The 27,706-nt window shown below is 40.4% G+C and overlaps 1 protein-coding gene across 10 annotated transcripts in view; it reads left to right on the top strand.

Annotated features, from left to right (window-relative positions):
- GRIK1 (glutamate ionotropic receptor kainate type subunit 1) overlaps positions 1 to 27,706 on the top strand; it is a 425,622-nt gene that overhangs the window by 233,968 nt on the left and 163,948 nt on the right. For 7 of the 10 annotated variants that reach the window (XM_082391894.1, XM_082391896.1, XM_082391895.1 and 4 more), the window contains exon 2: positions 26,223 to 26,390. The exons of 2 other annotated variants lie outside the window; for them this stretch is intronic. In XM_082391894.1, the coding sequence (XP_082248020.1) occupies positions 26,223 to 26,390 (168 nt within the window). Of the gene's footprint in view, positions 1 to 24,832; positions 26,391 to 27,706 lie in introns of those variants that run through there. One more of the 10 variants, XM_082391893.1, reaches the window with a different exon arrangement.

Raw genomic sequence — 27,706 nt, forward strand, 5'->3', positions numbered from 1 at the left:
CAGGAAGGGGTTAAAATACAAGCTGATTCAGGGGCTCTGGCTCACTCAGGCCCCAGGGAGGGAGGGGTACAGAATGTGGGCCGAGCCTGCATCGGCAGAGACCGGCATGATGTTGCATCAGCCTGAGGCATGCTGTGTGTTCTCCTGGGGAAGTTGTCCCTGGTTCACGGGACCCTGGCACTGGTGGGCTGCACAGGCTCCCAGGAGGGGAGGTGTGGATAGAGACCTGTGCTTGGGCATGGGCTTCTTGGTGGCTCCAGCAGCAACCTTAGCATTTCATGTCCGTCTCTGGTGTCCACGCTGATAACCACAGCACGCACCCATCTCTGGAGCTCGTTTAGGTGGTGGTCTGAATCCCCTCTCCTCGTGCACCCTGAAACAATGGTCTCTTGCCTCTTAGGCAGGTCCAGTCTTTTTCCTGGACTCCCTCCCGGCTAGCTGTGGTGCACTAGCCCCCTTCAGGCTCTGTTCATGCAGCCAACCCCAGTCCTCTCCCTGGGATCTGACCTCCGAAGCTGGAGCCTCAGGTCCCAGGCCCCAGCCACCCCAGCAGGTGAGCAGACAAGCCTCTCAGGCAGGTGAGTGCTGTTTGGCACCGATCCTCTGTGCAGGAATCTCTCCGCTTTGCCCTCTGCACCCTGTTGCTGTGCTCTCCTTTGTGGCTCTGAAGCTGTCTCCCTGTCCACCCCCCGTCTCTGCCAGTGAAGGGGCTTCCTAGTGTGTGGAAACTTTTCCCCCTTCACAGCTCCCTTCCAGAGGTACAGGTCCCATCCCTATTCTTTTGTCTCTGTTTTTTCTTTTTTCATTTGCCATACCTATGTACGTGGGGAATTTCTTGCCTTTTGGGAAGTCTGAGGTCTTCTGCCAGCATTCAGTAGGTGTTCTGTAAGAGTTGTTCCACATGTAGATATATTTCTGAAGTATTTGTGGGGAGGAAGGCGATCTCCATGTCTTACTCCTCTGCCATTGTGAAGGTCTCCCCCTGCCATCTTGTTTTCTGTTGATGGCTCTAGAATGGCTATTATTCCATGGGAGTGCAAAACAGGAGTCAACAATACTGAAGCTTTCCATTTCTTGATTGTCAGCTAATAGTTTTACCCTTCCTTCCTGGGTGACCTCACAATTTGTCACCACAGGAACACAGCAGCTAGTTAAGGCACTAAGCAGAGTTCATGAAAACCCACTTTCCATGTTTATTGCATGTCCAAAGAAAATGTAATAAACAAAGAAGCCCAATGTGCTGTGTGGTACAGTTACTTAACTTTATTTGCAAAATCAAGTTAGAAATATAGAGATTGTTATTTGAAGTACTGAATAAAGTAACCTTTTACAAAGAGGAAAAGAATACAGTAATTAAAAGCAGCCACTATTGAAACTTTCTTAAGACAATTTGGATACTGTATTAATTTCCTGTGGCTACTGTAACAAATTACCACAAACTGGTTGGCTTAAAACAACAGAAATTTGTTCTCTCACAGTCCTGGAGGACAGAAGTCCAAAATCAAGGTGTCAGCAGGGTCCCACTTCCTCCAAAGGTTCTAGAGAAGGTTCAATTTCTTGCCTCCTCCAGCTTCTGGTGGCTGCAGACATTCCTAGACTTCTGACTGTACCACTCCTATCTCTACCTCTCTCTGCCTCTCTGAATGACATAAGCCAGTCTTGTGACTTTGAATACCACTTAAATGTCACCTTTGGTGATAACTCCTGAATTTCTCTCTTCAGTCCAGACCTCTCCTATAAAATCCAGATCCATATGTATGACTTCCTGGTTGACACCTCTGCTTGTAATAGGCATTACAAAATCATCATGCTCCAAATCAAGCACCTATGCTTTTCTTCATCTCGGTGAATGGCAATTTCAAGCCAAAAACCTGTTGACATTCATGACTCTCTTCTTCTCAGTGTTCATCAGCAAATCCTGCCAGCTCTTTCTTCAATTTTTATTTAGAACTTAATCACATTTTGCCACACCCCAATACCTGTATCAAACCATCATCATCTCTCACCTGGATTATCGCGGTGCCTCTTATTACAATAGCCTATAATTGCACCTGCTCCAGGAGCAGATCTCTCTGCTTTTGTTCTTGCCCTTCTCCTCCCTTCAGTCCATTCTTAATACAGAAACCAAGGTGAGTTGGACAAATCCCATCCCCTGTGTTTCTCCTTTAATATCTGCCACACTCACAACACTTCTGATACTTTTGGTCACCCAATGTGTGGAGGTTTTCCCACTCCAAGCAATTCTCTGTGACAGCAGCTGGGTGTCCCACAATTTAATTCAATTCTGAAACAACTGGGAGATAGTCTCGGATCTCATGGGGTAAGGGCTCAGTCACATGAGACTGCCCTGCCTCTTCAGATGCCAATCGCAAATGGTAGGTCCACAGGCTACCCACAACTTCTGTTCGACTTGGCTACAAATCAGAGGCTCCCATGACCTCTTCCCCCATGGATTTGATTATTTGTTAGAGCAGCTCAGAAACTCAGGGAAATACTTATGTTTACCAGTTTATTAAAGGATATGATAAAGGATACAGATGAACAGCCAGATGAAGAGATATCTTGGGTGAGGTTGGGGAGGGTCCCTAGCGCAGCAGCTTCTGTCCCTATGGAGTTGGTGTGTGTCACCCTCCTGTTATATGAATGTGTTCACCAACCTGGAAGCTCTCTGAACCCCATACTTTAGGCTTCACTACATAAGCATGATTGATGAACTCATTGGCCAGTGACGATTAATTTAACATCTAACCCCTCTCCCCTTCATGGAGGTCAAGGGTAGGACTGAAAGTTCCAACCATCTGATCACTTGGTTGGTTCTCCTGGCAACCAGCCCCCATCCTTAGATATGGTCCAAAAGTCACCTCATTAAAATAACAGAAGACACATTTACTGCTCTCATCACTTAGGAAATTCCAAAGGCTTTAGGAGCACGGTGCCAGAAAAGGCAATGAAGACCAAAGAATACATATTTCTTTTATCATAAATCACAGTATCACACAGGGTGATTTTCTTGAAATATGTCCTGTCATTTCACTATTCTGCTCAAAACCCTCCAGTGATTTTCCATCTCACTCAGTGTAAAACCCAGAGTCCTATTATGGCCTATAAGGCCCTCTGTGATCTGCTCTAATCCATCACCATCATTGTCCTCAGCTCATCTTCTGCTGGTCCAAACCTGGCTCAGCCCTGTTCATCCTCACTACTTCTCAAAATTAACGCCAGTCAGCTCCCACCGTAGAACATTCTGTTCCCTCCGTCAGGAATGCTCTCCCATTATCTTCAATGCAGTTTCCTTACTTCCTTCAGGTTTTTACTCAGAAGTTGCCCTCTCCGTGAGATCTTTCCCGGCCTCTCACCCTGACATGCCAATGGCCTTCTTCTTGTTCATGATCAGTTCCCCTTCTAGAATGTAAAGCCCTAAAGTCAGATTTTTGTCTATTTTGTTCACTGCTGTATCCCCTGTGCCTAGTACAGTGTCTGGCTCACAGTTGGGTAGGCATTTTATAAATGAATGAGTGAATGAATCATTGAATGAATGAATGAGTTCTTCAATAGATTTATAGACATAACATAAGCAATGACCAGTTGAAGTAAAAAACAAACAAACAAACAAATAAATATATATATATGGGGTGTAATTTTACTGCATTTCTGAAATGGTTGTTATTGGAATATATTCACCATTACAAAGTAAGTAGAATCAAAACAATATATTCCTTTTACAGGAACAAGATTGAGTGTTATTATTTTTGTGTTTTTTTTTTTTTTTTTTCTCTCATCATCAAATGAGATGGATTCCCTGGAACAATGGAGTATTGTCTTTCTTAAATTCCTTTTGGGAAGAATGGTGTACATTTTATACTTCCACTCATCATCCAGCACAGGCTCCATCTAGAGGGAGCTGGAGTGGAAACAATAGGCAACAGTAGAAATGCTTCTTTATCAAATATGCGCGTGTAACAAGGTCTTAATTCCCACTGCTTTATACTTACACTGACTCGACTAGGATACCTCCCTGCTCCACAGAAAACTAGGAACTGCCCGGTTCTCTTTTGTCAAAGCTAAACACAGCTTTCTTCAGGAAAAGCACATATGTATTTAACAAATGTGTGTTAACTGAATTAAACTACTGTAAGACATGAAGTTAGAGGAAAGGTCTTTAGAGGAAAGCAGTGATTTGAAAGCAGGTTAGGAAGCAGTTTATTAAATATCCTTGGAAACTAAGAAAATTTATTTTTAATTTAAAAACATTCAATCAATGGGACCTAGAGCAAGGCTGGGTCTTTTTAATATACAGATTTCTGGACCCTATTCCTTGACATTACGATTCTATTGGATTATGTGTGGAATGGGGTCTAGAAAATGTTTGGAAACCATTGCTTTGGGTTTACCTCAGGTATCCTTGTAAAAGCATAGCATTTGGTCTTAGCCTTCTCTAAGTGCTGCCTTTTGCATACAGTGATTATGCTGTTGACCCAACAGTAGTAGGGTTTATGATTATGAACAATTCCCTTGGAAGTCTAGATCGAGCTACGTGATGCAAACCACTAGCTTTGACTAGGCCCACATCTCCCCACCACTATACCCCACTGAAAGCAACCTTCTACCTGTGCAGGGTGTAGCCACCTGTGGTTACCAGCTGTGTCCCTGTAGTCACAAAACACTACAGACTACGACTTAGCTTGAACTCACTGGTGCAGGAGTCTACCCAATAGAGAGAGAAACACTCTCATGGTAATGGAACTCTGCTACCTAAGTTTTACTGCAATTTCAAGTGAGTTTTTCTCTGCTTACTGTAAATCACTGTGCCATGAATTCAGAATCCTGTTGCAAGAGATTGGTACATGCATAGATGTGATTTCTGTTAAATTGTCCATTTTCAATGTCAAAACTCTTGGGGTAAAAAATGAAGATGCTGTATATCTTAGTCAGCGAGGGCTGCTATGACAAACACCATAGACTGGGTGGCTTAAACAGCAAACATTTGTTTCTCACAGTTCTTGTGGCTGGGAAGTCCAAGTCAAGATGATGGCAGATCTGGTGTCTGGTGAGGACAGGCTTCCTGGCTTGTAGACAACTATCTTCTCTCCTATTCTCACATGATAAAGATCTCTCTCTCTCTCTTCCTCTTCTTATAAAGACACTGATTCCATCATGAGAGCTCCACTCTAATGATCTAATTACTTCCCAAAGTCCCCACCTCCAAATATTGTCACATTAGGGCTTCAACATATGAATTTGGGGGGACACAAATATTCAGTCCATAGCATTCTGGCCTTGGTCCTTCCGAAATTCATCTCCTTCTCACATAAAAATACATGCATTTCATACTAACAGCCCCAAAGTTCTTAACTTGTTCCAGCATTAGCTCTAAAATCTAGAGCCAAAGTCTCATCTAAATTTCATCTAAATCAGATATGGGTGAGGTTCCAGGTAAAATTCTCTCCCAGCTACGAACTTGTGAAACCAAACAAGTTATGTGCAAAATACAATGTTGGGACAGGCATAGATAGTTATGCCCATTCCAAAAGGGAGAAATCAGAAAGAAGAAAGAGGTGATGGGTCCCAAACAAGTCTGAAGACTAGCAAGGCAAACTCCAAGAGAGCTTAAGGTTTGAGAATAATCCTCTTTGGCTCAATGCTCTGCCATTTGGACCCACTGGGGTAGCAAAATCACTCCACAGCTCGCTGGAGTGCTCAGTGGCTCACTGTGGAGCCTGCCCACTTCACAGCTTTGCCCAAGGAGGTCACACCCCACAGTTTCCCTGGGCAGCCCTGCTCCCAGATCTCCAACTTGTCCCGTACCAAAAAACGTTGGTTTTGAGTTTCAAAACTACTCCAGAATGTAGGCACACACCTTATTTTTTCACACCCTTTTTTGAGTGAACGTGTTGGGTGCCTTTTCTCAGGTGAGGGATACAGAGTGGAAGGGACAGAGCCTTTCACATTAGCCTTATTTGTACCAACATCTATTCTTCCCAGCAGACTATAATGGTAAAAACCAAGACAAGGACCCATAGGCCCTTGTAAACCAAGCTTAAATACACACATTCATTAAGAAAAAGTGTTTTTCAGAATGCGACCTATTTTGCTGTGTATACGTTATATGATGCTACCCTTATCATTTTAAGTGGCACGAACATTCGCACAGGAAGTCAGAGCCTGACTCAAAACAAAGACAACAACAACAACAACAAAAACCCTCTTCAACTTTCTGACCTTTTCCTTTTGGTTGTTCAATGTGCTCTAAATTATCATTTGCCATAACCTCAGCCTGAAAATGGTGGGTAAGATGAGGAAGAGGTTGGGGGTATACATTGATGATGAGCTTTGACCCTCATTCAAGCTTCCTATTGGTGATAAGAGAGAGGCTGGTCCCTAACCATATTAAGAGGGTTCTGATTTTAATTCCAACATGTATATTGGGGGAGGAGGGATTTCCCCACACCACCAAGCAAATCTCTGATGCCAACTGGGTGTCCTACAATTCAACTCAATTTTGACACCATCTAGCTAAAGATAGTGTCAGATTCCAGAGGTTAAGGGTTCAGTCATACAAGACTGCTCTTCACTTCAGATATACCCAGATTATTATCTGTGCTTCTGACTGACCAGCTGTAGGTTGGAGTTCCAATGACCCTCTCCTTGGCTTTGATTTATTTGCCACAGCAGCTCACAGAACTCAGAGAAGCACTTTATGTACTAGATTACTGGTTTGTTAAAAAGAATATGTTTCAGGAACAGCCAGATGGAAGTGATGCATAGGGCAAGGTACAGGGAAAGAGTGTGGAGCTTCCATGCCCTCTCCAGGCATCCCACTCTCCCCAAATCTCCATGTGTTCACCAACCCAGAAGCTCTCCAGACTCTGTTCTTTTGAGCTTTTATAGAGGCTTCATTACAAAGGCAAGATTGATTAAATCATTCGCCATTGGAGATTGAACTCAATCTCCAGCCCCTCTCCTCTTCCCAGAAGTTGGGGGAGGGGGGACTGAAAGTTCCAACCTTCTAGTCATAATCGTTGGTTCTCCTAGCAACCAGCCTCCATCCTTAGATATTTTCCAAAAGCCACCTCATTAATATAATAAAAGACACCTTAATTGCTCTCAACACTTAAGAAATTTCAAGGGTTTTAGGAGTTTAGTGCCAGAAATAAGGTCAAAAACCAAATATATACATTTTTTAAATAAATTTTATTTATTTATTTGTTTGTTTGTTCATTTGTTTGTTTATTTTGGCTACATTGGGTCTTCGTTGCTGCGTGTGGGCTTTCTCTAGTTGCTGCGATCGGGGGTTACTCTTCGTTGCGGTGCGCGGGTTTCTCATTGCGGTGGCTCCTCCTGTTTCGGAGCACAGGCACTAGGTGGGGGCTTCAGTAGTTATGGCACATGGGCTCAGTAGATGTGGCTCATGGGCTCTAGAGCGCAGGCTCAGTGGTTGTGGTGCACGGGCTTAGTTGCTCCGCGGCATGTGGGATCTTCCCGGACCAGGGCTTGAACACGTGTCCCCTGCATTGGCAGATGGATTCTTTTTTTTTGGCAGGCAGATTCTAACCACTGCACCACCAGGGAAACCCTGTACTTCTTATTATAAATCACAATATCACATATATCAGTCAATCTATAAGGACTAATTTATAATTTGTACTTAGTCTGATTCACTTAACAGAAAATGTTTTTATATAATTCACATAATTAAAAATAGAAAAATAGTTTATGTAAAAAATACGAACAATACTTCTTAACTTTGGGTACATATGACGTGTGACTGTGGGTGGTGAAAGTGAACATGGAAAAGCCAGGCACATGGATTTTGAGGTTTATCACCCTCCTGCACTCCATCTGCCATGCTCCACTTCTCAGGAGTTCAGTTAAAAAGAAAAGAAAAGAAAAAGAAAGCTGGGTCTTCATTTTCTTTTGGTTCCTTATCTTCATTTGAGGAACACTCAAATTCCTGTTTTCTTCCCTCACTCACTGACTTGGCTGGGACAATTTAAGAAAAAATAAGTTGGTCAGGGGTGGGAGGGGCCACTTAACTTCTCTCCCTTGGGCCTAAATTAGTTTCTTAGTTTTGCTCTTTCTAACCCTTCCATGGCCCATTGAATTTTTAAGAGAAGTCATGCTCAGCTCAGCTTAACTAATAGAAAGAGAGAGAAGCATTGACCTTAGGAAAAAACGGGAAGTGGAGAGCGGAGAAGGGAGAGAAAGAGCAGAGAAGGAAGAGGAACAGAACAGGGAAAAAAGTAGGGATTCCTCCTCTGGAAACCATGGAACCCAGGCCTCCAGCCGTTGTCTATATGGAGAACCCCAAAGACTTGAAATGTCTCATTGACAAGCTCACACCTACAAAACTAAAATAATCATAATAGTAGTAATAATAATAATACATGTATCATTATGTATGTGTCCTTCTACTCCCCTGTCAGAGACACTGAAACTTAATTTTGTAAAACTGCAGCTATGGGGAGGAGAGAGGAAGTAGCTAGTGCTGAAAGAGTCTGCTTCTGTGTGAGGTCTGACACTTGTTAATAGCTTTCTCCTGTTTCTATCATATTTCACTTTCTTGGCACTTCCCCACTCTTGTATATATCTCACTTCACTATAGGTTTTTGGTATTTGTCAGCAACCTTCTCTAAAGAAAAAAAGGAGATAGTGGTAGGGTGTTGAGCTAATGACACCATTTATAATGCTTGCTTGGTGAAGGAATGAAAGAAAATAACCCCCAAAATGACAAAACACAGTTTGCTTACACACCATCTAAGCACATAACAAAAACACTTAATATTCTCTTAAACTCAGATACATCCAGCTTTATGTAAAAGACAACCCTATACCAAAGAAACAATTCTGAGGTGAACAGGCAGTTCTACAAGTGCCAAATCCCTTTTTTACCCTCATTATCCATGTGTAATAATACTTATTTCTGAGGCATGATTGAGTGTTCAGGGCACTTTCACTGCATTATATCATTTCCTTTATGGAGCAGTCCTCCAAGGTAATCAAGGCAGCAGTCTTAACTAATATTTAGAGATGAAGTACATCAGAAATAATCTGGTGAAGTAAATATATTTATATTTATAATTATAATGAATCAAATACCTGAGTTTGTTAAAGACAAGGCTTTGTGATTTTGAATAATCTGGTCAAAATGTGTGACTTCTCTGTTTATTTTTTCATTTATAAAAACAGGAACACTACTTCCTATGTGGATTATTATAAGACTTAAATGAAATATTAATAGTGAAAGAGCTATTTCATAGTAACTTTCTTCCTGGTACTTAAAAACCTTTCTCAAAGAGGAAGTAGGTGGACCAAGATTCAAAATTCAGAACTTCCGATTCCAATTCAGGTATTTGTTCTAGCCTGCCTTATACAGATTAATGGTGCTCACATCTAAGCCTGTGGTTAACTTTTCCCCTAAACAGCTGCAGTCTGAACATCTTAAGATACTTTGGTCTTCATAAGCATGGTGATTCTCAATACGACACAGTCCATCTTCATGAGGGTTCTCACCATGTTCTTGCAAAGATAAACAAGTAAACTAACAATTGTTATTAATTACTGTGGAAGCCCTAACATCAAACAGTTTCTGGTCTTAAGTAGGGGCTATTCCAATTGTGGGTCAGCTAGTTTGTGGCAGTAAACCCGCCATATGTCCACCTTCTTCTGGTGACAAAGTGTCTATTGTGTGAGCTAACCACTTCACTGTTGCGCATCTACTAACACTTCTGAGAGAAATTGAAAGTTCCCCTACCCTAGGACCTACTTACCATTGTCTGAAAAAAGAAAAAGACAAAATCAAAGAGCAGAATTCTTCCTAAGGTTAATTTCAGAATAAATATCCAATATGATTCCATAGGAAATATTAACATGGTCACATAATATTCACCTCTGTTTTCTCAAAGAACAGAGAAATAATCTTCACATGCATCTCATCTCATCAGTCTATAAAAGCCAGAGACATTTCCAAAAGGAGCCAAAATAGTTGAATACAAACATCTTAGCTTTTGAAAACTGACACTAGTTGGTTATTTAGGAGAAAAAGTCAGTTTAGAAAGAAATTGCAGGAGCTTCAAGATGGCGGAAGAGTTAGACGCGGAGACCACCTTCCTCCCCACAAATACATCAGAAATACATCTGCATGTGGAAAAACTCCTACAGAACACCTACTGAACGCTGCCAGAAGACCTCAGACCTTCCAAAAGGCAAGAAACTCCCCATGTACCTCGGTAGGGCAAAAGAAAAAACAGAGACAAAAGAATAGGGACGGGACCTGCACCTCTGTGAGGGAGCTGTGAAGGAGGAAGGGTTTCCACACACTAGAAGCCCCTTCGTGGGCGGAGACTGCGGGTGGCTGACGGGGGAAGTTTTGGAGCCATGGAGGAGAGCGCAGCCACAGGGGTGCGGAGGGCAAAGCGGAGAGATTCCCGCACAGAGGCTCGGCGCCGAGCAGCACTCACCAGCCCGAGAGGCTTGTCTGCTCACCCGCCGGGGCGGGCGGGGGCTGGGAGCTGAGGCTTGGGCTTCTGTCGTATCCCAGGGAGAGGCCTGGGGTTGGTGGCGTGAACACAGCCTGAAGGGGTTAGTGCACCACAGCTAGCCGGGAGGGAGTCCGGGAAAAAGTCTGGACCTGCCTAAGAGGCAAGAGACCATTGTTTTGGGGTGCACGAGGAGAGGGGATTCAGAGTGCCACCTAAACAAACTCCAGAGATGGGCGCGAGCCGCGGCTATCAGCACGGACAACAGAGACGGGCATGAGACACTAAGGCTGCTGCTGCTGCCACCAAGAAGCCTGTGTGCGAGCACAGGTCACTATCCACACCGCCCCTCCCGGGAACCTGTGCAGCCCGCCACTGCCAGGGTCCCGTGATCCAGGGACAACTTCCCCGGGAGAACGCACGGCGCGCCTCAGGCTGGTGCAACGTCACGCCGGCCTCTGCCGCTGCAGGCTCGCGCCTAATCCATACCTCTCCCTCCCCCCGGCCTGAGTGAGCCAGAGCCCCCGAATCAGCTGTTCCTTTAACCCCGTCCTGTCTGAGCGAAGAACAGATGCCCTCAGGCGACCTACACGCAGAGACGGGTCCAAATCCAAAGCTGAAACCTGGGAGCTGTGTGAACAAAGAAGAGAAAGGGAAATCTCTCCCAGCAGCCTCAGGAGCAGCAGATTAAATCTCCACAATCAACTTGATGTACCCTGCATCTGTGGAACACTTGAATAGACAACGAATCATACCAAATTAAGAAGGTAGACTTTGAGAGCAATGATATTTTGTTTTTCACTTTTTCTCTTTTTGTGAGGGTGTACGTGTATGCTTCTGTGTGTGATTTTGTCTGTATAGCTTTGCTTTTACCATTTGTACTAGGGTTCTGTAGGTCTTTTTTTTTTTTTTCTTTAAGTGTAGGTTTTAGCACTTGCTATCATTGGTGGAATTGTTTTTTGGTTTGGTTGCTCTCTTCGTTCTTTCTATCTTTCTTTTTTTTATTTTTAATTTGTTTTCATTACTTAAAAATTTTTTTCTTAATAATTATTTTTTTATTTTAATAACTTTTTTGTTTTATTTTACTTTATTTTATTATATCTTCTTCTTTCTTTCTTTCTTTCTTTTCTCCCTTTTATTCTGAGCCGTGTGGATGACAGGCTCTTGGTGCTCCAGCCAGGCATCAGGGCTGTGCCTCTGAGGTGGGAGAGCCAAGTTCAGGACACTGGTCCACAAGAGACCTCCATGTAATATCAAATGGCGAAAATCTCCCAGAGATCTCCATCTCAATGCCAAAATCAGCTCCACTCAAAGACCAGCAAGCTACAGTGCAGGACACCCTGTGCCAAACAACTAGCAAGACAGGAACACAACCCCATCCATTAGCACAGAGGCTGCCTACAATCATAATAAGGTCACAGACACCCCAAAACATAGCACTAGATGTGGACCTGCACACCAGAAAGACAAGATCCAGCCTCATCCACAAGAACACAGGCACTAGTCCCCTACACCAGGAACCCTACACAATGCACTGAACCAAACTTAGGCCCAGAGGACAGAAACCAAAAACAACGGGAATTATGAACCTGCAGCCTGTGAAAAGGAGACCCAAAACACAGTAAGTGAAGCAAAATGAGAAGACAGAGAAACATACAGCAGATGAAGGAGCAAGGCAAAAACCCACCAGACCTACCAAATGAAGAGGAAATATGCAGTTTACCTGAAAAAGAATTCAGAATGGTGATAGTAAAGATGATCCAAAATCTCGGAAATAGAATGGAGAAAATACAAGAAACGTTTAACAAGGACCTAGAAGAACTAAAGAGCAAACAAACAGTGATGAACAACACAATAAATGAAATAAAAAATTCTCTAGAGGACATCAATAGCAGAATAACTGAGGCAGAAGAACGGATAAGTGATCTGGAAGATAAAATAGTGGAAATAACTACCACAGAACAGAAAAGAAAAAGGAATGAAAAGAATTGAAGACAGCCTCAGAGACCTCTGGGACAACATTAAACACACCAACATTAGAATTATAGGGGTCCCAGAAGAAGAAGAGAAAAAGAAAAGGACTGAGAAAATATTTGAAGAAATTATAGTTGAAAAATTCCCTAATATAGGAAAGGAAGTAGTTAATCAAGTCCAGGAAGCACAGAGAGTCCCATACAGGATAAATCCAAGGAGGAACATGCCAAGACACATATTAATCAAACTATCAAAAATTAAATACAAAGAAAAAATATTAAAAGCAGCAAGAGAAAAACAACAAATAATACACAAGTGAATCCCAATAAGGTTAACTGCTGAACTTTCAGTAGAAACTTTGCAAGCCAGAAGGGAGTGGCAGGACATATTTAAAGTGATGAAGGCGAAAAACGTACAACCCAGATTACTCTACTCAGCAAGGATCTCATTCAGATTTGACGGACATTAAAACCTTTACAGACAAGCAAAAGCTAAGAGAATTCAGCACCACCAAACCAGCTTTACAACCAATGCTAAAGGAAATTCTCTAGGTAGGAAACACAAGAGAAGGAAAAGACCTACAAAAACAAACCCAAAACAATTAAGAAAATGGTAATAGGAACTTACATATCGATAAGTACCTTAAATGTAAATGGATTAAATGCTCCAAACAAAAGACATAGATTGGCTGAATGGATACAGATACAAGACCCATATATATGCTATCTACAAGAGACCCACTTCAGACCTAGGGACACATACAGACTGAAAGTGAGGGGATGGAAAAAGATATTCCATGCAAATGGAAATCAAAAGAAAGTGGGAGTAGCAATACTCATATCAGACAAAATAGGCTTTAAAACAAAGCAATACTCGTATCAGAGAAAATAGACTTTAAAACAAAGACTTTTAAACAAAGACTTTAAAACTTTACAAGAGACAAAGAAGGACACTACATAATGATTTAGGGATCAATCCAAGAAGAAGATATAACAATTGTAAATATTTATGCACCCAACATAGGAGCACCTCAATACATAAGGCAAGTACTAACAGCCATAAAAGGGGAAATCAACAGTAACACAACCATAGTAGGAGACTTAAACACCTCACTTTCACCAATGGACAGATCATCCAAAATGAAAATAAATAAGGAAACACAAGCTTTAAATGATACATTAAACAAGATGGGCTTAATTGATATTTATAGGACATTCCATCCAAAAACAACACAATACACATTCTTCTAAAGTGCTCATGGAACATTCTCCAGGATAGATCATATCTTGGGTCACAAATCAACCCTTGGTAAATTTAAGAAAATTGAAATCATATCAAGTATCTTTTTCGACCACAACGCTTTGAGACTAGATATCAATTACAGGAAAAAAATCTGTAAAAATTACAAACACATGAAGGCTAAACAATACACTACTTAATAAACAAGAGATCAATGAAGAAATCAAAGAGGAAATCAAAAATACCTAGAAACAAATGACAATGAAAACAACACGACCCAAAACATAGGGGATGTAGCAAAAGCAGTTCTAAGAGGGAAGTTTATAAGAATACAATCCTTCCTTAAGAAACAAGAAATGTCTCAAATAAACAACCTAATCTTACACCTAAAGCAATTAGAGAAAGAAAAACAACAACAACCAAAAAAAAACCCCCAAGGTTAGCAGAAGAAAAGAAATCATAAAGATCAGATGAGAAATAAACGAAAAAGAAATGAAGGAAACAATAGCAAAGATCAGTAAAATTAAGAGCTGATTCTTTGAGAATATAAACAAAATTGATAAAACATTAGCCAGACTCATCAAAAAGAAAAGGGAGAAGACTCAAATCAGTAGAAATAGAAATGAAAAAGGAAAAGTAACAACTGACATAGCAGAACTACAAAGGATCATCAGAGATTACTACAAGCAACTATATGTCAATAAAATGGACAACCTGGAAGAAATGGACAAATACTTAGAAATGCACAACCTTCCAAGACTGAACCAGAAAAAAATAGAAAATATGAACAGACCAATCACAAGCACTGAAATGAAACTGTGATTTTTAAAAACCTCCCAACAAACAAAAGCCCAGGACCAGATGGTTTCACAGGCAAATTCTATCAAACATTTAGAGAAGAGCTAACACCTATCCTTCTCAAACTCTTCCAAAATATAGCAGAGGGAGGAACACTCCCCAACTCATTCTACGAGGTCACCATCACCCTGATACCAAAACCAGACAAAGATGTCACAAAGATAGAAAACTACAGGCCAATATCACTGATGAACACAGAGGCAAAAATCCTCAACAGAATAATAGCAAACAGAATCCAACAGCACATTAAAAGGATCATACACCATGAACAAGTGGGGTTTATCCCAGGAATGCAAGGATTCTTCAATATACGCAAATCAACCAATGTGATACACCACATAGATAAATTGAAGGAGAAAAATCACATGATCATCTCAATAGATGCAGAGAAAGCTTTTGACACAAGTCAACAGCCGTTTATGATAAAAACCCTCAGGAAAGTAGGCATAGAGGGAACTTTCCTCAACATAATAAAGGCCATATATGACAAAATCACAGCCAACATTGTCCTGAATGTGGCAAAACAGAAAACATTTCCACTAACATCAGGAACAAGACAAGGTTGCCCACAATCACCACTATTATTCAACATAGTTTTAGAAGCTTTAGCCACAGCAATCAGAGAAAAAAAAGAAATAAAAGGAATCAAATCAGAAAAGAAGAAGTAAAGCTGTCACTGTTTGCAGATGACATGATACTATACATAGAGAATCCTAAACATGCTACCAGAAAACTACTAGAGCTAATCAATGAATTTGGTAAAGTAGCAGGATACAAAATTAATGCACAGAAATCTCTAGCATTCCTATACACTAATGATGAAAAATCTGAAAGTGAAATTAAGAAAACACTCCCATTTACCATTGCAACAAAAAGAATAATATACCTAGGAATAAACCTACCTAAGGAGACAAAAGAACTGTATGCAGAAAATTATAAGATACTGATGAAAGAAATTAAAGATGATACAAATAGACGGAGAGATATACCATGTTCTTGGATTGGAAGAATCAACATGGTGAAAATGAGTATTCTACCCAAAGAAATCTACAGAATCAATGCAATCCCTATCAAACTACACATGGCATTCTTCACAGAACTCAAACAAAAAATTTCACAATTTGTATGGAAACACAAAAGACCCTGAGTAGCCAAAGCAATTTTTTTTTAAGACACCAATTGTACTTGAACATTTGTTATTTTTTTACTTTTATTTATTTTTTTAAATTTATTTATTTTTTATTTTTGGCTGTGTTGGGTCTTCGTTTCTGTGGGAGGGCTTTCTCTAGTTGTGGCAAGAAGGGGCCACTCTTCATCGCGGTGCGCGGGCCTCTCACTACCGTGGCTTCTCTTGTTGCGGAGCACAGGCTCCAGACGTGCAGGCTCAGTAGCTGTGGCTCACAGGCCTAGTTGCTCCACGTCATGTGAGATCTTCCCAGACCAGAGCTCAAACCCATGTCCCCTGCATTAGCAGGCAGATTCTCAACCACTGTACCACCAGGGAAGCCCCAAAGCAATCTTGAGAAAGAAAAATGGAGCTGAAGGAATCAGGCTCCCTGACTTCAGACTATACTACAAAGTGACAGTAATCAAGACAGTATGGTACTGGCACAAAAACAGAAATATAGATCAATAGAACAGGATAGAAAGCCCAGAGGTAAACCCACACACACATGGGAACCTTAATTTTGATAAAGGAGGCAAGAATATACAGTGGAGAAAATACAGCCTCTTCAATAAGTGGTGCTGGGATAACTGTACAGCTACATGTAAAAGAATGAAATTAGAACACTCCCGAACACCATACAAAGAAATAAACTCAAAATGGATTAAAGACCTAAATATAAGGCCAGATGCTATCAAACTCTTAGAGGAAAACATAGGCAGAACACAGTATGACATAAATCACAGCAAGATCCTTTTTTACCCACCTCCTAGAGAAATGGAAATAAAAACAAAAATAAACAAATGGGACCTAAGGAAACTTAAAACCTTTAGCACAGCAAAGGACACCAAAAAAACAAGATAAAAAGGCAACTCTCAGAATGGGAGAAAATATTTGCCAATGAAGCAACTGACAAAGGATTCATCTCAAAAAATTACAAGCAACACATGCAGCTCAATATCAAAAAAACAAACAACCTTATCCAAAAATGGGCAGAAGACCTAAATAGACATTTCTCCAAAGAAGATACACAGATTGCCAACAAACACATGAAAGAATGCTCAACATCATTAATCATTAGAGAAATGCAAATCAAAGCTGCAATGAGATATCATCTCACACGTCAGAATGGCCACCATCAAAAAATCTACAAAAAATAAATGCTGGAGAGGATGTGGAGAAAATGGAACCCTCTTGCACTGTTGGTGGGAATGTAAATCGATGCATGTACTATGGAGAACAGTATGGAGGTTCCTTAAAAAACTAAAAATAGAACTACCATACGACCCAGCAATCCCACTACTGGGCATATACCCTGAAAAAAACATAATTCAAAAAGAGTCATGTACCACAATGTTCATTGCAGCATTATTTGCAATAGCCAGGACATGGAAGCAATCTAAGTGTCCAACAGCAGATGAATAGATAAAGAAGATGTGGCACATATATACAATGGAGTATTACTCAGCCATAAAAGGAAATGAAATTGAGTTATTTATATTGAGGTGGATTGACCTAGAGTCTGTCATACTGAGTGAAATAAGTCAGAAAGAGAAAAACCGACACCATATGCTAACACATATATATGGAATCCAAAAAAAAAAAAAAAAAAAAAGTCATGAAGAACCAGGGGCAAGACAGAAATAAAGACACAGACCTACTAGAGAGTGGACTTGAGGATACAGGGAAGGGAAAGGTAAGCTGGGACAAAGTGACACAGTGGCATGCATATATATACACTACCAAACGTAAAATAGATAGCTAGTGAGAAGCAGCCACATAGCACAGGGAGATCAGCTCGGAGCTTTGTGACCACCTAGAGGGGTGGGTTAGGGAGGGTGGGAGTGAGGGGAGATGCTAGAGGGAAGAGATATGGGGACATATGTATATGTATAACTGATTCACTTTGTTATAAAGCAGAAACTAACACACCACTGTAAAGCAATTATACTCCAATAAAGATGTTTAAAATAAATAAATAAATAACCATTAAAAACGTTAGAATTTTGCATATATTTTGACCCAACAATATACAATAAAAAATTTTAAAAAAGAAAGAAATTGCCCTTCCACCAAATAATTTTAACTTAAAAATTACAGATGATTATTTATTTATTATTCTTTCAAAATAGGATCAAAGTAAATTTTCTGAATGAGAGTCTGCCAATTCGAGTTCTTTTGCTTATAAAGAATAATCATAAATCATACCTGTGCCTGTGATGTTTGTGACTTTCAGTCTCAGATTTCTCTTTGTTTTTTTTTTAACATCTTTATTGGAGTATAATTGCTTTACAGTGGTGTGTTAGTTTCTGCTTTATAACAAAGTGAATCAGTTATACATATACATATGTCCCCATATCTCTTCCCTCTAGCATCTCCCCTCCCTCCCACCTTCCCTATCCCACCCCTATAGGTGATCACAAAGCACCGAGCTGATCTCCCTGTTTTAGGCGGCTGCTTCCCACTAGCTATCTATTTTACATTTGGTAGTGTATATATGTCCATGCCACTGTCTCACTTTGTCCCAGCTTACCCTTCCCCCTCCACGTATCCTCAAGTCCATTCTCTAGTAGGTCTGCATCCTTATTCCCATCTTGCCCTTATGTTCTTCGTGATCATTTCTTTTTTTTTTTTTAGATTCCGTATATATGTGTTAGCATACGGTTTTTGTTTTTCTCTTTCTGACTTACTTCACTCGGTATGGCAGACTTTAGGTCCATCCACCTCACTACAAATAACTCAATTTCATTTCTTTTTATGGCTGAGTAATATTCCATTGTATATACGTGCCACATCTTCTTTATCCATTCATCTGTCGATGGACAGTTAGGTAGCTTCCATGTCCTGGCTATTGTAAATAGAGCTGCAATAAAAATTGTGGTACATGACTCTTTTTGAATTATGGTTTTCTCTTGGTATATGCCCAGTAGTGGGATTGCTGGCTCGTATGTTAGTTCTATTTTTAGTTTTTTTAAGGAACCTCCATACTGTTCTCCATAGTGGCTGTATCAATTTACATTCCCACCAACAGTGCAAGAGGGTTCCTTTTTCTCCACACCTTCTTCAGCATTTATTATTTGTAGATTTTTTGATGATGGCCATTCTGACAAGTGTGAGGTGATACCTTATTGTAGCTTTGATTTGCAATTCTCTAATGATTAATGATGTTGAGCATTCTTTCATGTGTTTGTTGGCAATCTGTGTATCTTCTTTGGAGAAATGTCTATTTAGGTCTTCTGCCCATTTTTGGATAGGGTTGTTTGTTTTTTTGATATTGAGCTGCATGAGCGGCTTGTAAATTTTAGGGATTAATCCTTTGTCAGTTTCTTCATTTGCAAATATTTTCTCCCATTCTGAGGGTTGTCTTTTTTTCTTGTTTATGGTTTCCTTTGCTGTGCAAAAGCTTTTAAGCTTCATTAGGTCCCATTTGTTTATTTTTGTTTTTATTTCCATTTCTCTAGGAGGTGGGTCAAAAAGGATCTTGCTGTGATTTATGTCATAGAGTGTTCTGCCTATGTGTTCCTCTAAGAGTTTTCTAGTGTCTGGCCTTAAATTTAGGTCTTTAATCTATTTTGAGTTTATTTTTGTGTATGGTCTTAGGGAGTGTTCTAATTTCATTCTTTTACATGCTGCTGTCCAGTTAATCGAGCACCACTTATTGAAGAGGCTGTATTTTCTCCACTGTATATTCTTGCCTCCTTTATCAAAATTAAGGTTCCCATGTGTGTGTGGGTTTACCTCTGGGCTTTCTATCCTGTTCCATTGATCTATATTTCTGTTTTTGTGCCAGTACCATACTGTCTTGATTGCTGTAGCTTTGTAGTATAGTTTGAAGTCAGGGAGCCTGATTCCTCCAGCTCCGTTTTTCTTTCTCAAGATTGCTTTGGCTATTCGGAGTCTTTTGTGCTTCCATACAGATTGTGAAATTTTTTGTTCTAGTTCTGTGAAAAATGCCATGGGTAGTTTGATAGGGATTGCATTGAATCTGTAGATTGCTTTGGCTACTAGAGTCATTTTCACAATGTTGATTCTTCCAATCCAAGAACATGGTATATCTCTCCATCTATTTGTATCATCTTTAATTTCTTTCATCAGTGTCTTATAATTTTCTGCATACAGGTCTTTTGTCTCCTTAGTTAGGCTTATTCCTAAATATTTTATTCTTTTTGTTGCAATGGTAAATGGGAGTGTTTTTCTTAATTTCACTTTCAGAATTTTCATCATTAGTGTATAGGAATGCAAGAGATTTCTGTGCATTAATTTTGTATGCTGCACTTTACCAAATTCATTGATTAGCTCTAGTAGTTTTCTGGTAGCATATTTAGGATTCTCTATGTATAGTATCATGTCATCTGCAAACAGTGAAAGCTTTACTTCTTCTTTTCCGATTTGGATTCCTTTTATTTCTTTTTCATCTCTAATTGCTGTGGCTAAAACTTGCAAATCTCTGTTGAATAATAGTGGTGAGAGTGGGCAACTTGTCTTGTTCCTGACCTTAGTGGAAATGGTTTCATCTTTTCACCATTGAGAACGATGTTGGCTGTGTGTTTGTCATCTACAGCCTTTATTATGTTTTCGTAAGTTCCCTCTATGCCTACTTTCTGGAGGTTTTTTATCATACATGGGTGTTGAATTTTGTCAACAGCTTTTTCTGCATCTATTGAGATGATCATATGGTTTTTCTCCTTCAGTTTGTTAATATGGTGTATCACATTGATTGATTTGCATATATTGAAGAATCCTTGCATTCCTGGGATAAACCCCACTTGATCATGGTGTATGATCCTTTTAATGTGCTGTTGGATTTTGTTCACTAGTGCTTTGTTGAGGATTTTTGCATCTATGTTCATCAGTGATATTGGCCTGTAGTTTTCTTTCTTTGTGTCATCTTTGTCTGGTTTTGGTATCAGGGTGATGGTGGCCTCACAGAATGAGTTTGGGAGTGTTCCTCCCTCTGCTGTATTTTAGAAGAATTTGAGAAGGATAGGTGTTAACTCCTCTCTAAATGTTTGATAGAATTTGCCTGTGAAGCCATCTGGTCCTGGGCTTTTGTTTGTTGGGAGGTTTTTAATCACAGTTTCATTTCAGTGCTCGTGATTGGTCTGTTCATATTTTCTACTTCTTCCTGTTTCAGTCTCAGATGGTTGTGCATTTCTAAGAATTTGTCCATTTCTTCCAGGTTGTCCATTTTATTGGCATAGAGTTGCTTGTAGTAATCTCTCATGATCCTTTGTATTTCTGCAGTATCATTTTTTAATTCTCCATTTTCATTTGTAATTCTATTGATTTGAGTGTTCTCCCTTTATTTCTTGATGAGTGTGTCTAATGTCAATTTTCTTTATCTTTTCAAAAACCAGCTTTTAGCTTTACTGAGCTTTGCTATCATTTCCTTCATTTCTTTCTGATCTGATCTTTATGATTTCTTTCCTTCTGCTAACTTTGTGGTTTTTTTGTTCTTCTTTCTCTAATTGCTTTAGGTGTAAGGTTAAGTTGTTTATCTGAGATGTTTCTTGTTTCTTAATGTAGGATTGTGTTGCTATAAACTTCCCTCTAGAACTGCTTTAGCTGCATCCCATAGGTTTTGGGTTGTCCTGTTTCCATTGTCATTTGTTTCTAGGTATTTTTTTCATTTCCTCTTTGATTTCTTCAGGGATCTCTCGGTTATTAAGTGTTGTATTGTTTAGCCTCCATGTGTTGTTTTTTTACAGAAATTTTCCTGTAATTGATATCTAGTCTCATAGCATTGTGGTCTGAAAAGATAGTTGATATAATTTCAATTTTCTGGAATTTAGCAAGGCTTGTTTTGTGACCCAAGATATGATCTCTCCTGTAGAGTTTTCCATGAGCACTTGAGAAGAATGTGTATTCTGTTGTTTTTGGATAGAATGTCCTATAAATATCAATTAAGTCCATATTGTTTAATGTATCATTTAAAGCTTGTGTTTCCTTATTTATTTTCATTTTGGATGATCTGTCCATTGGTGAAAGTGGGGTGTTAAAGTCCCCTACTACGATTGTGTTACTGTTGATTTCCCCTTTTATGGCTGTTAGTATTTGCCTTATGTATTGAGGTGCTCCTATGTTGGGTGCATAAATATTTACAATTTTTTATATTCTCTTGGATTGATCCCGTGATCATTATGTAATGTCCTTCTTTGTCTCTTGTAATAGTCTTTGTTTTAAAGTCTATTTTGTCTGGTATGAGAATTGCTACTCCCGTTTTGATTTCCATTTGCATGGAATATCTTTTTCCATCCCCTCACTTTCAGTCTGTATGTGTCCCTAGCTCTGAAATGGGTCTCTTGTAGACAGCATATACAAGTCTTGTTTTTCTATCCATTCAGCCAGTCTATGTCTTTTGGTTGGAGCATTTAATCCATTTACATTTAAGGTAATCATTGATATGTATGTTCCTATTACCATTTTCTTAATTGTTTTAGGTTTGTTATTGTAGGTCTTTTCCTTCTCTTGTGTTTCCTGCCTAGAGAAGTTCCTTTAGCATTTGTTGTAAAGCTAGTTTGGTGGTGCTGAATTCTCTTAGCTTTTGCTTGTCTGTAAAGGTTTTAATTTCTCCATCAAATCTGAATAAGATCCTTCCTGCGTAGAGTAATCTTGGTTGTAGTTTTTTCCCCTTCATCACTTTAAATATGTCCTGCCACTCCCTTCTACTTGCAGAGTTTCTGCTGAAAGTTCAGCTGGTTACCTTATGGGGATTCCCTTGTATGTTATTTGTTGTTTTTCCCTTGCTGCTTTTAATAGTTTTTCATTGTGTTTAATTTTTCATAGTTTGATTAATCTGTGTCTTGGTGTGCTTCTCCTTGGATTTATCCTGTATGGGACTCTTTGTGCTTCCTGGTCTTGATTAACTATTTCCTTTCCCATATTAGGGAAGTTTTCAACTATAATCTATTCAAATATTTTCTCAATCTCTTTCTTTTTCTCTTCTTCTTCTGGGACCCCTATAATTCAAATGTTGGTGAGTTTAATGTTGTCTCAGAGGTCTCTGAGAATGTCCTCAATTCTTTTCATTCTTTTTTCTTTATTCTGCTCTGCAGTAATTATTTCCCCTCTTTTATCTTCCAGGTCACTTATCCGTTCTTCTGCCTCAGTTATTCTGCTATTGATCCCTTCTAGAGAATTTTTTATTTCATTTATTGTGTTGTTCATCACTGTTTGTTTGCTCTTTAGTTCTTCTAGGTCCTTTTTAAACATTCTTGTATTTTCTCCATTCTATTTCCAAGATTTTAGAACATCTTTACTCTCATTATTCTGAATTCTTATTCAGGTAGACTGCCTATTTCCTCTTCATTTGTTACATCTGTTGGGTTTTTACCTTGCTCCTTCATCTGCTGTGTGTTCCTCTGTCTTCTCATTTTGCTTCGCTTACTGTGTTTGGGGTCTCCTTTTTGCAGGCAGCAGATTCATAGTTCCCATTGTTTTTGATGTCTGACCCCAGTGGCTAAGGTTGGTTCAGTGGATTGTGTAGGGTTCCTGGTGGAGGGAACTAGTGCCTGTGTTCTGGTGGAAGAGCCTGGATCTTGTCTTTCTGCTGTGCAGGTGTCTGGTGGTGTGTTTTGGAGTGTCTGTGGCCTTATTATGATTTTAGGCAGCCTCTCTGCTAATGGGTGGGGTTGTGTTCCTGTCTTGCTAGTTGTTTGGCATAGGGTGTCCAGGACTGGAGCTGGTCTGGTCTTTGAGTGGAGCTGGGTCTTAGCGTTGAGATGGAGATCTCTGGGAGATTTTCACCATTTGATATTACATGGAGCTGGGAGGTCTCTTGTGGACCAGTGTCCTGAACTTGACTCTCTCACCTCAGAGGCCCTGCCCTGACACTTGGCTGGAGCACCAAGAGCTTCTTTTCCACATGGCTTAGATAAAAGGGAGAAAAGAATGAAAGAAGGAAAGAAGATAAAATTTTAAAAAGTTATTAAAATACTAATAATTATTAAAAATTTTTTAAGTAATAAAGAAGAGAGCAACCAAACCAAAAAACAAATCCAGCAATGATAACAAGCCCTAAAAGGTGTACAAAAAAACAAAAACAAAACAAAAAAAACCGGACAGACAGAACCCTAGAACAAATGGTAAAAGCAAAGCTATACAGACAAAATCACACACAGAAACATCCACATACACACAAGACGAGAAAAAGGGAAAACTATATATATATCGCTGCTCCCAAAGTCCACCTCCTCAATTTCGGATGATTCGTTGTCTATTCTGGTATTCCACAGATGCAGGGTACATCAAGTTGACTGTGGAGATTTAATCCGCTGCTCCTGAGGCTGCTAGGAGAGATTTCCCTTTCTCTTCTTTGTTCGCACAGCTCCTGGGGTTCAGCTTTGGATTTGGACCCACTTCTGTGTGTAGGTCGCCTGAGGGCGTCTGTTCTTCGCTCAGACAGGACAGGGTTAAAGGAGCAGCTGCTTCGGGGGCTCTGGCTCACTCAGGCCGGGGGGAGGGAGGGGTACAGAGGAGGCGGGGTGAGCCTGCGGCGTCAGAGGCGTCGTGACGTTGCAGCAGCCTGAGGCGCGCCATGCGTTCTCCTGGGGAAGTTGTCCCCGGATCACAGGACCCTGGCCGTGGCGGGCTGCACCGGCTCCTGGGAGGGGAGGTGTGGACGGTGACCTGTGCTCGCACATAGGCTTCTTGGTGGCGGCAGCAGCAGCCTTAGCGTCTCATGCCCGCCTCTGGGGTCCGCGCTGATAGCCGCGGCTGGCGCCCGTCTCTGGAGCTCGTTTAGGTGGTGCTCTGAATCCCCTCTCCTCACGCACCAGGAAACAAAAAGGCAAGAAAAAGTCTCTTGCCTCTTCGGCAGCTGCAGACCTTTTCCCGGACTCCCTCCCGGCTAGCTGTGGTGCGCTAACCCCTTCAGGCTGTGTTCACGCAGCCAACCCTAGTCCTCTCCCTGCAATCCGACTGAAGCCCGAGCCTCAGCTCCCAGCCCCGCCCGCCCCGGCGGGTGAGCAGACAAGCCCCTCGGGCTGGTGAGTGCTGGTCGGCACCGATCCTCCGTGCGGGAATCTCTCCACTTTGCCCTCCGCACCCCTGTGGCTGCTCTCTCCTCCGTGGCTCCGAAGCTTCTCCCCACCCACCCCCCGTCTCCACCTACGAAGGGGCTTCCTAGTGTGTGGAAACCTTTCCTCCTTCACAGCTACCTCCCAGAGGTGCAGGTCCCGTCCCTATTCTTTTGTCTCTTTTTTCTTTTTTCTTTTGCCCTTCCCAGGTATGTGGGGAGTTTCTTGCCTTTTGGGAGGTCTGAGGTCTTCCTCCACCGTTCAGTAGGTGTTTTGTAGGAGTTGTTCCACATGTAGGTGTATTTCTGATGTATTTGTGGGGAGGAAGGTGATCTCCACGTCTTACTCTTCCGCCATCTTGAAGCTCCCTTGTCTTTTTTTTTTGGGTGGAGGGAAAACTTGAAGCACTCCCAAACCAATCTAACATATACAAGTTTGCTAAAAACCTACAACTGGCCTTAGGTAAGGAATCACTCAGTGGTAATAATAGATGAAAGTAATCTACTAGTTGTAAGTATTCAGCATTCTATGGGCACCAATTCTAATGTTTTTTCAAAGAAAATGCGGTTTATTGATCAATCAAGGAGTAAGCTAAGCAGAGACCAGCTAACAGCCTCTATTGTATGTTCTGTGTCTGTTGATAATCCCAGGACAGCTCTTAAAGAACATTAAGAATTTGCAGTTAATAAGACTTAAGTTGCCTCTGTCAACAACAAAGCCAGAGCTGAATTCTCTGATGAGGCTTTAAGTGCTAATATTTTGTATTGTTGCTTGTGATGAAGTCCTCATTTTTAAGATATCAGAGGCTTAATGCATGTGTTTATTGAGTGGGGCAATTTATTTCTCCAGAGATAGGATACAGGTTTGCTTTGGGGCAGGACCAGTTTCTGAAAACAAAACAAAACAAATGAAAAACATAGTTTTTTGAATCTGCCCATGCACTTTGGAAAGTTCTAGCATATGACCCCAGAATTCTGAGCCACAAAGAAGAAGAGATATTTTCATTCTGAAAAAAACGCCTATATGACTCATTTTGACTCCACTCAACTCTGCATGATGCTTCTGGATTCTAGAATGTCTGCTTCTGAATAGCAGGAGTTTCATTCTAAGGAAGGATGATCCTACCAGGATACAACTCAAATTGTGCCTAGGTCAACCACAGAGTGATTCATGTCCCAACTGTGGAAAATCATCCTCCACCATATTATCAGTCATACTTTACATGGTACTAAATATTTGGAGTACATTCGCCGTCTGATAGGTATTACACAGTCCAGTATTGGATTTGAAATCTTAAGCACACATATGAAATTTTATCTGCATCTGACACATGCTGATACACTTAACTTTTAACACTGGGTTTGGGATCTGTTCTGACCATTCTTGCTTTTATTCTTTTGGACCTTTTGTTTGTATCATTTATATTCTTCTTTTTAAAAAATGCGCATGAATAACGTAACTAATGCTTCTCATGAATCTCTTTTGCTTCTGCAGGAGGAATTTTTGAAACTGTGGAAAATGAACCTGTTAATGTTGAAGAATTAGCGTTCAAGTTTGCAGTCACCAGCATTAACAGAAATCGAACCCTGATGCCTAACACCACATTAACCTATGACATTCAGAGAATTAACCTTTTTGATAGTTTTGAAGCCTCACGGAGAGGTAACTATTTTCACACTTTTAAAAGCTTCTTTGGGTGATATGTCTGCTCTACAAGTCAGCTTCTTTTTGCTACCTGCCCTTTTTCAAAACAGACATCTCTGTGCAAATGGGTTTGCAGGAAATCTCGGTGCAAGATGTCACTGTCCAGCACAATCTGAACCATCCTAATGGATGTTGCCTAGCTCTGTTTTCTGGGCCTTTCTGATTAGCTTAGCCTTCAGTGCCCTCCACTCTATGATTAACTGGTTCAGCTGTGAATGGAAAATGTCAAGCTTGATCTGTTTTTCCTTCCTGAGGCTGAGATACCACCATGAAATTGTACAGTGCAGTCAAATAAAACTTTGTGGAAGGTCATACACACCGAGCATGTGGAAATGCCCACAACACACAGAATTCACGACCTGAATCTTAACAGGTTGTGAGCTACTGGGTTTACCTACCATCCTCTCAAATAATTTTTTAACCTCTTTCCACAAGGTCATAGAAATGTGAAGATTATAAATATTGAATCATTGTGTTGTACACCTGAAAGGTTATAATATGTTGGTTATACCTCAATTTTAAAAAAGGAAAAAATTAAGAAAAAAGTTAATGGAACAGTACAAGCAATCAAGCAATCAATCAAGCAAGCAAGCAAGGGACTTGGGGTCAAAAAAAATTAAACCTAGGAGAACAATCTCCGCATTTGATTCTCTTTTGCATCTGAACAGAAGACAAGTTCCTAAAAACTAATCTAATTTGTACGTAGGCTGCAAGATTTGTCTCATGGAAAGAGTCATTGGAAGTGTGGGGCTTGTTTACACATCCTTCAGACACTTCCAAGACGACTCTTTGAAGCCACGTTTGACATACTTGAAGGTTGGCCTCTAACTAGGGAGTTGTTTGACCTCCATACAGGAGTTTGTGTGGGTACATCACCCCAGAATAGGAGGGGCTCTTTCTCTCCTAGAGGAAAGCTTTGCCCATCAAACACACACAAGTAATGGAATACAATGAATGCCATGCTCATGCTGATTTCTAAGTAACTAAATATTGGTTGTTTCCACACAGAATTAACCCAGTTTGGATTGCAGGATGTGTTCACCTAGTAGACTCTTCTGCAAGATTCTTAGTGTCCTTTACAAATAAAATGTGAAACTTGTTCTCCTGGGAGCACAGATGAAAACGGAATAGTATAATGCCTTTTTTCAAAAATCTATGGCAAGATCTTAGTATAAGAATATTTTCTTTTCAAAGATGGATGGAGTTGTAGGTACTATACAGGTCAGAGTTGTCTATGACAAATAATAAAACGTTATGTTTATACAGCATTTTAA

Source organism: Balaenoptera borealis (genome assembly GCF_965194805.1).
Source record: "Balaenoptera borealis genome assembly, chromosome: 5".
Lineage (NCBI taxonomy): Eukaryota > Metazoa > Chordata > Mammalia > Artiodactyla > Balaenopteridae > Balaenoptera > Balaenoptera borealis.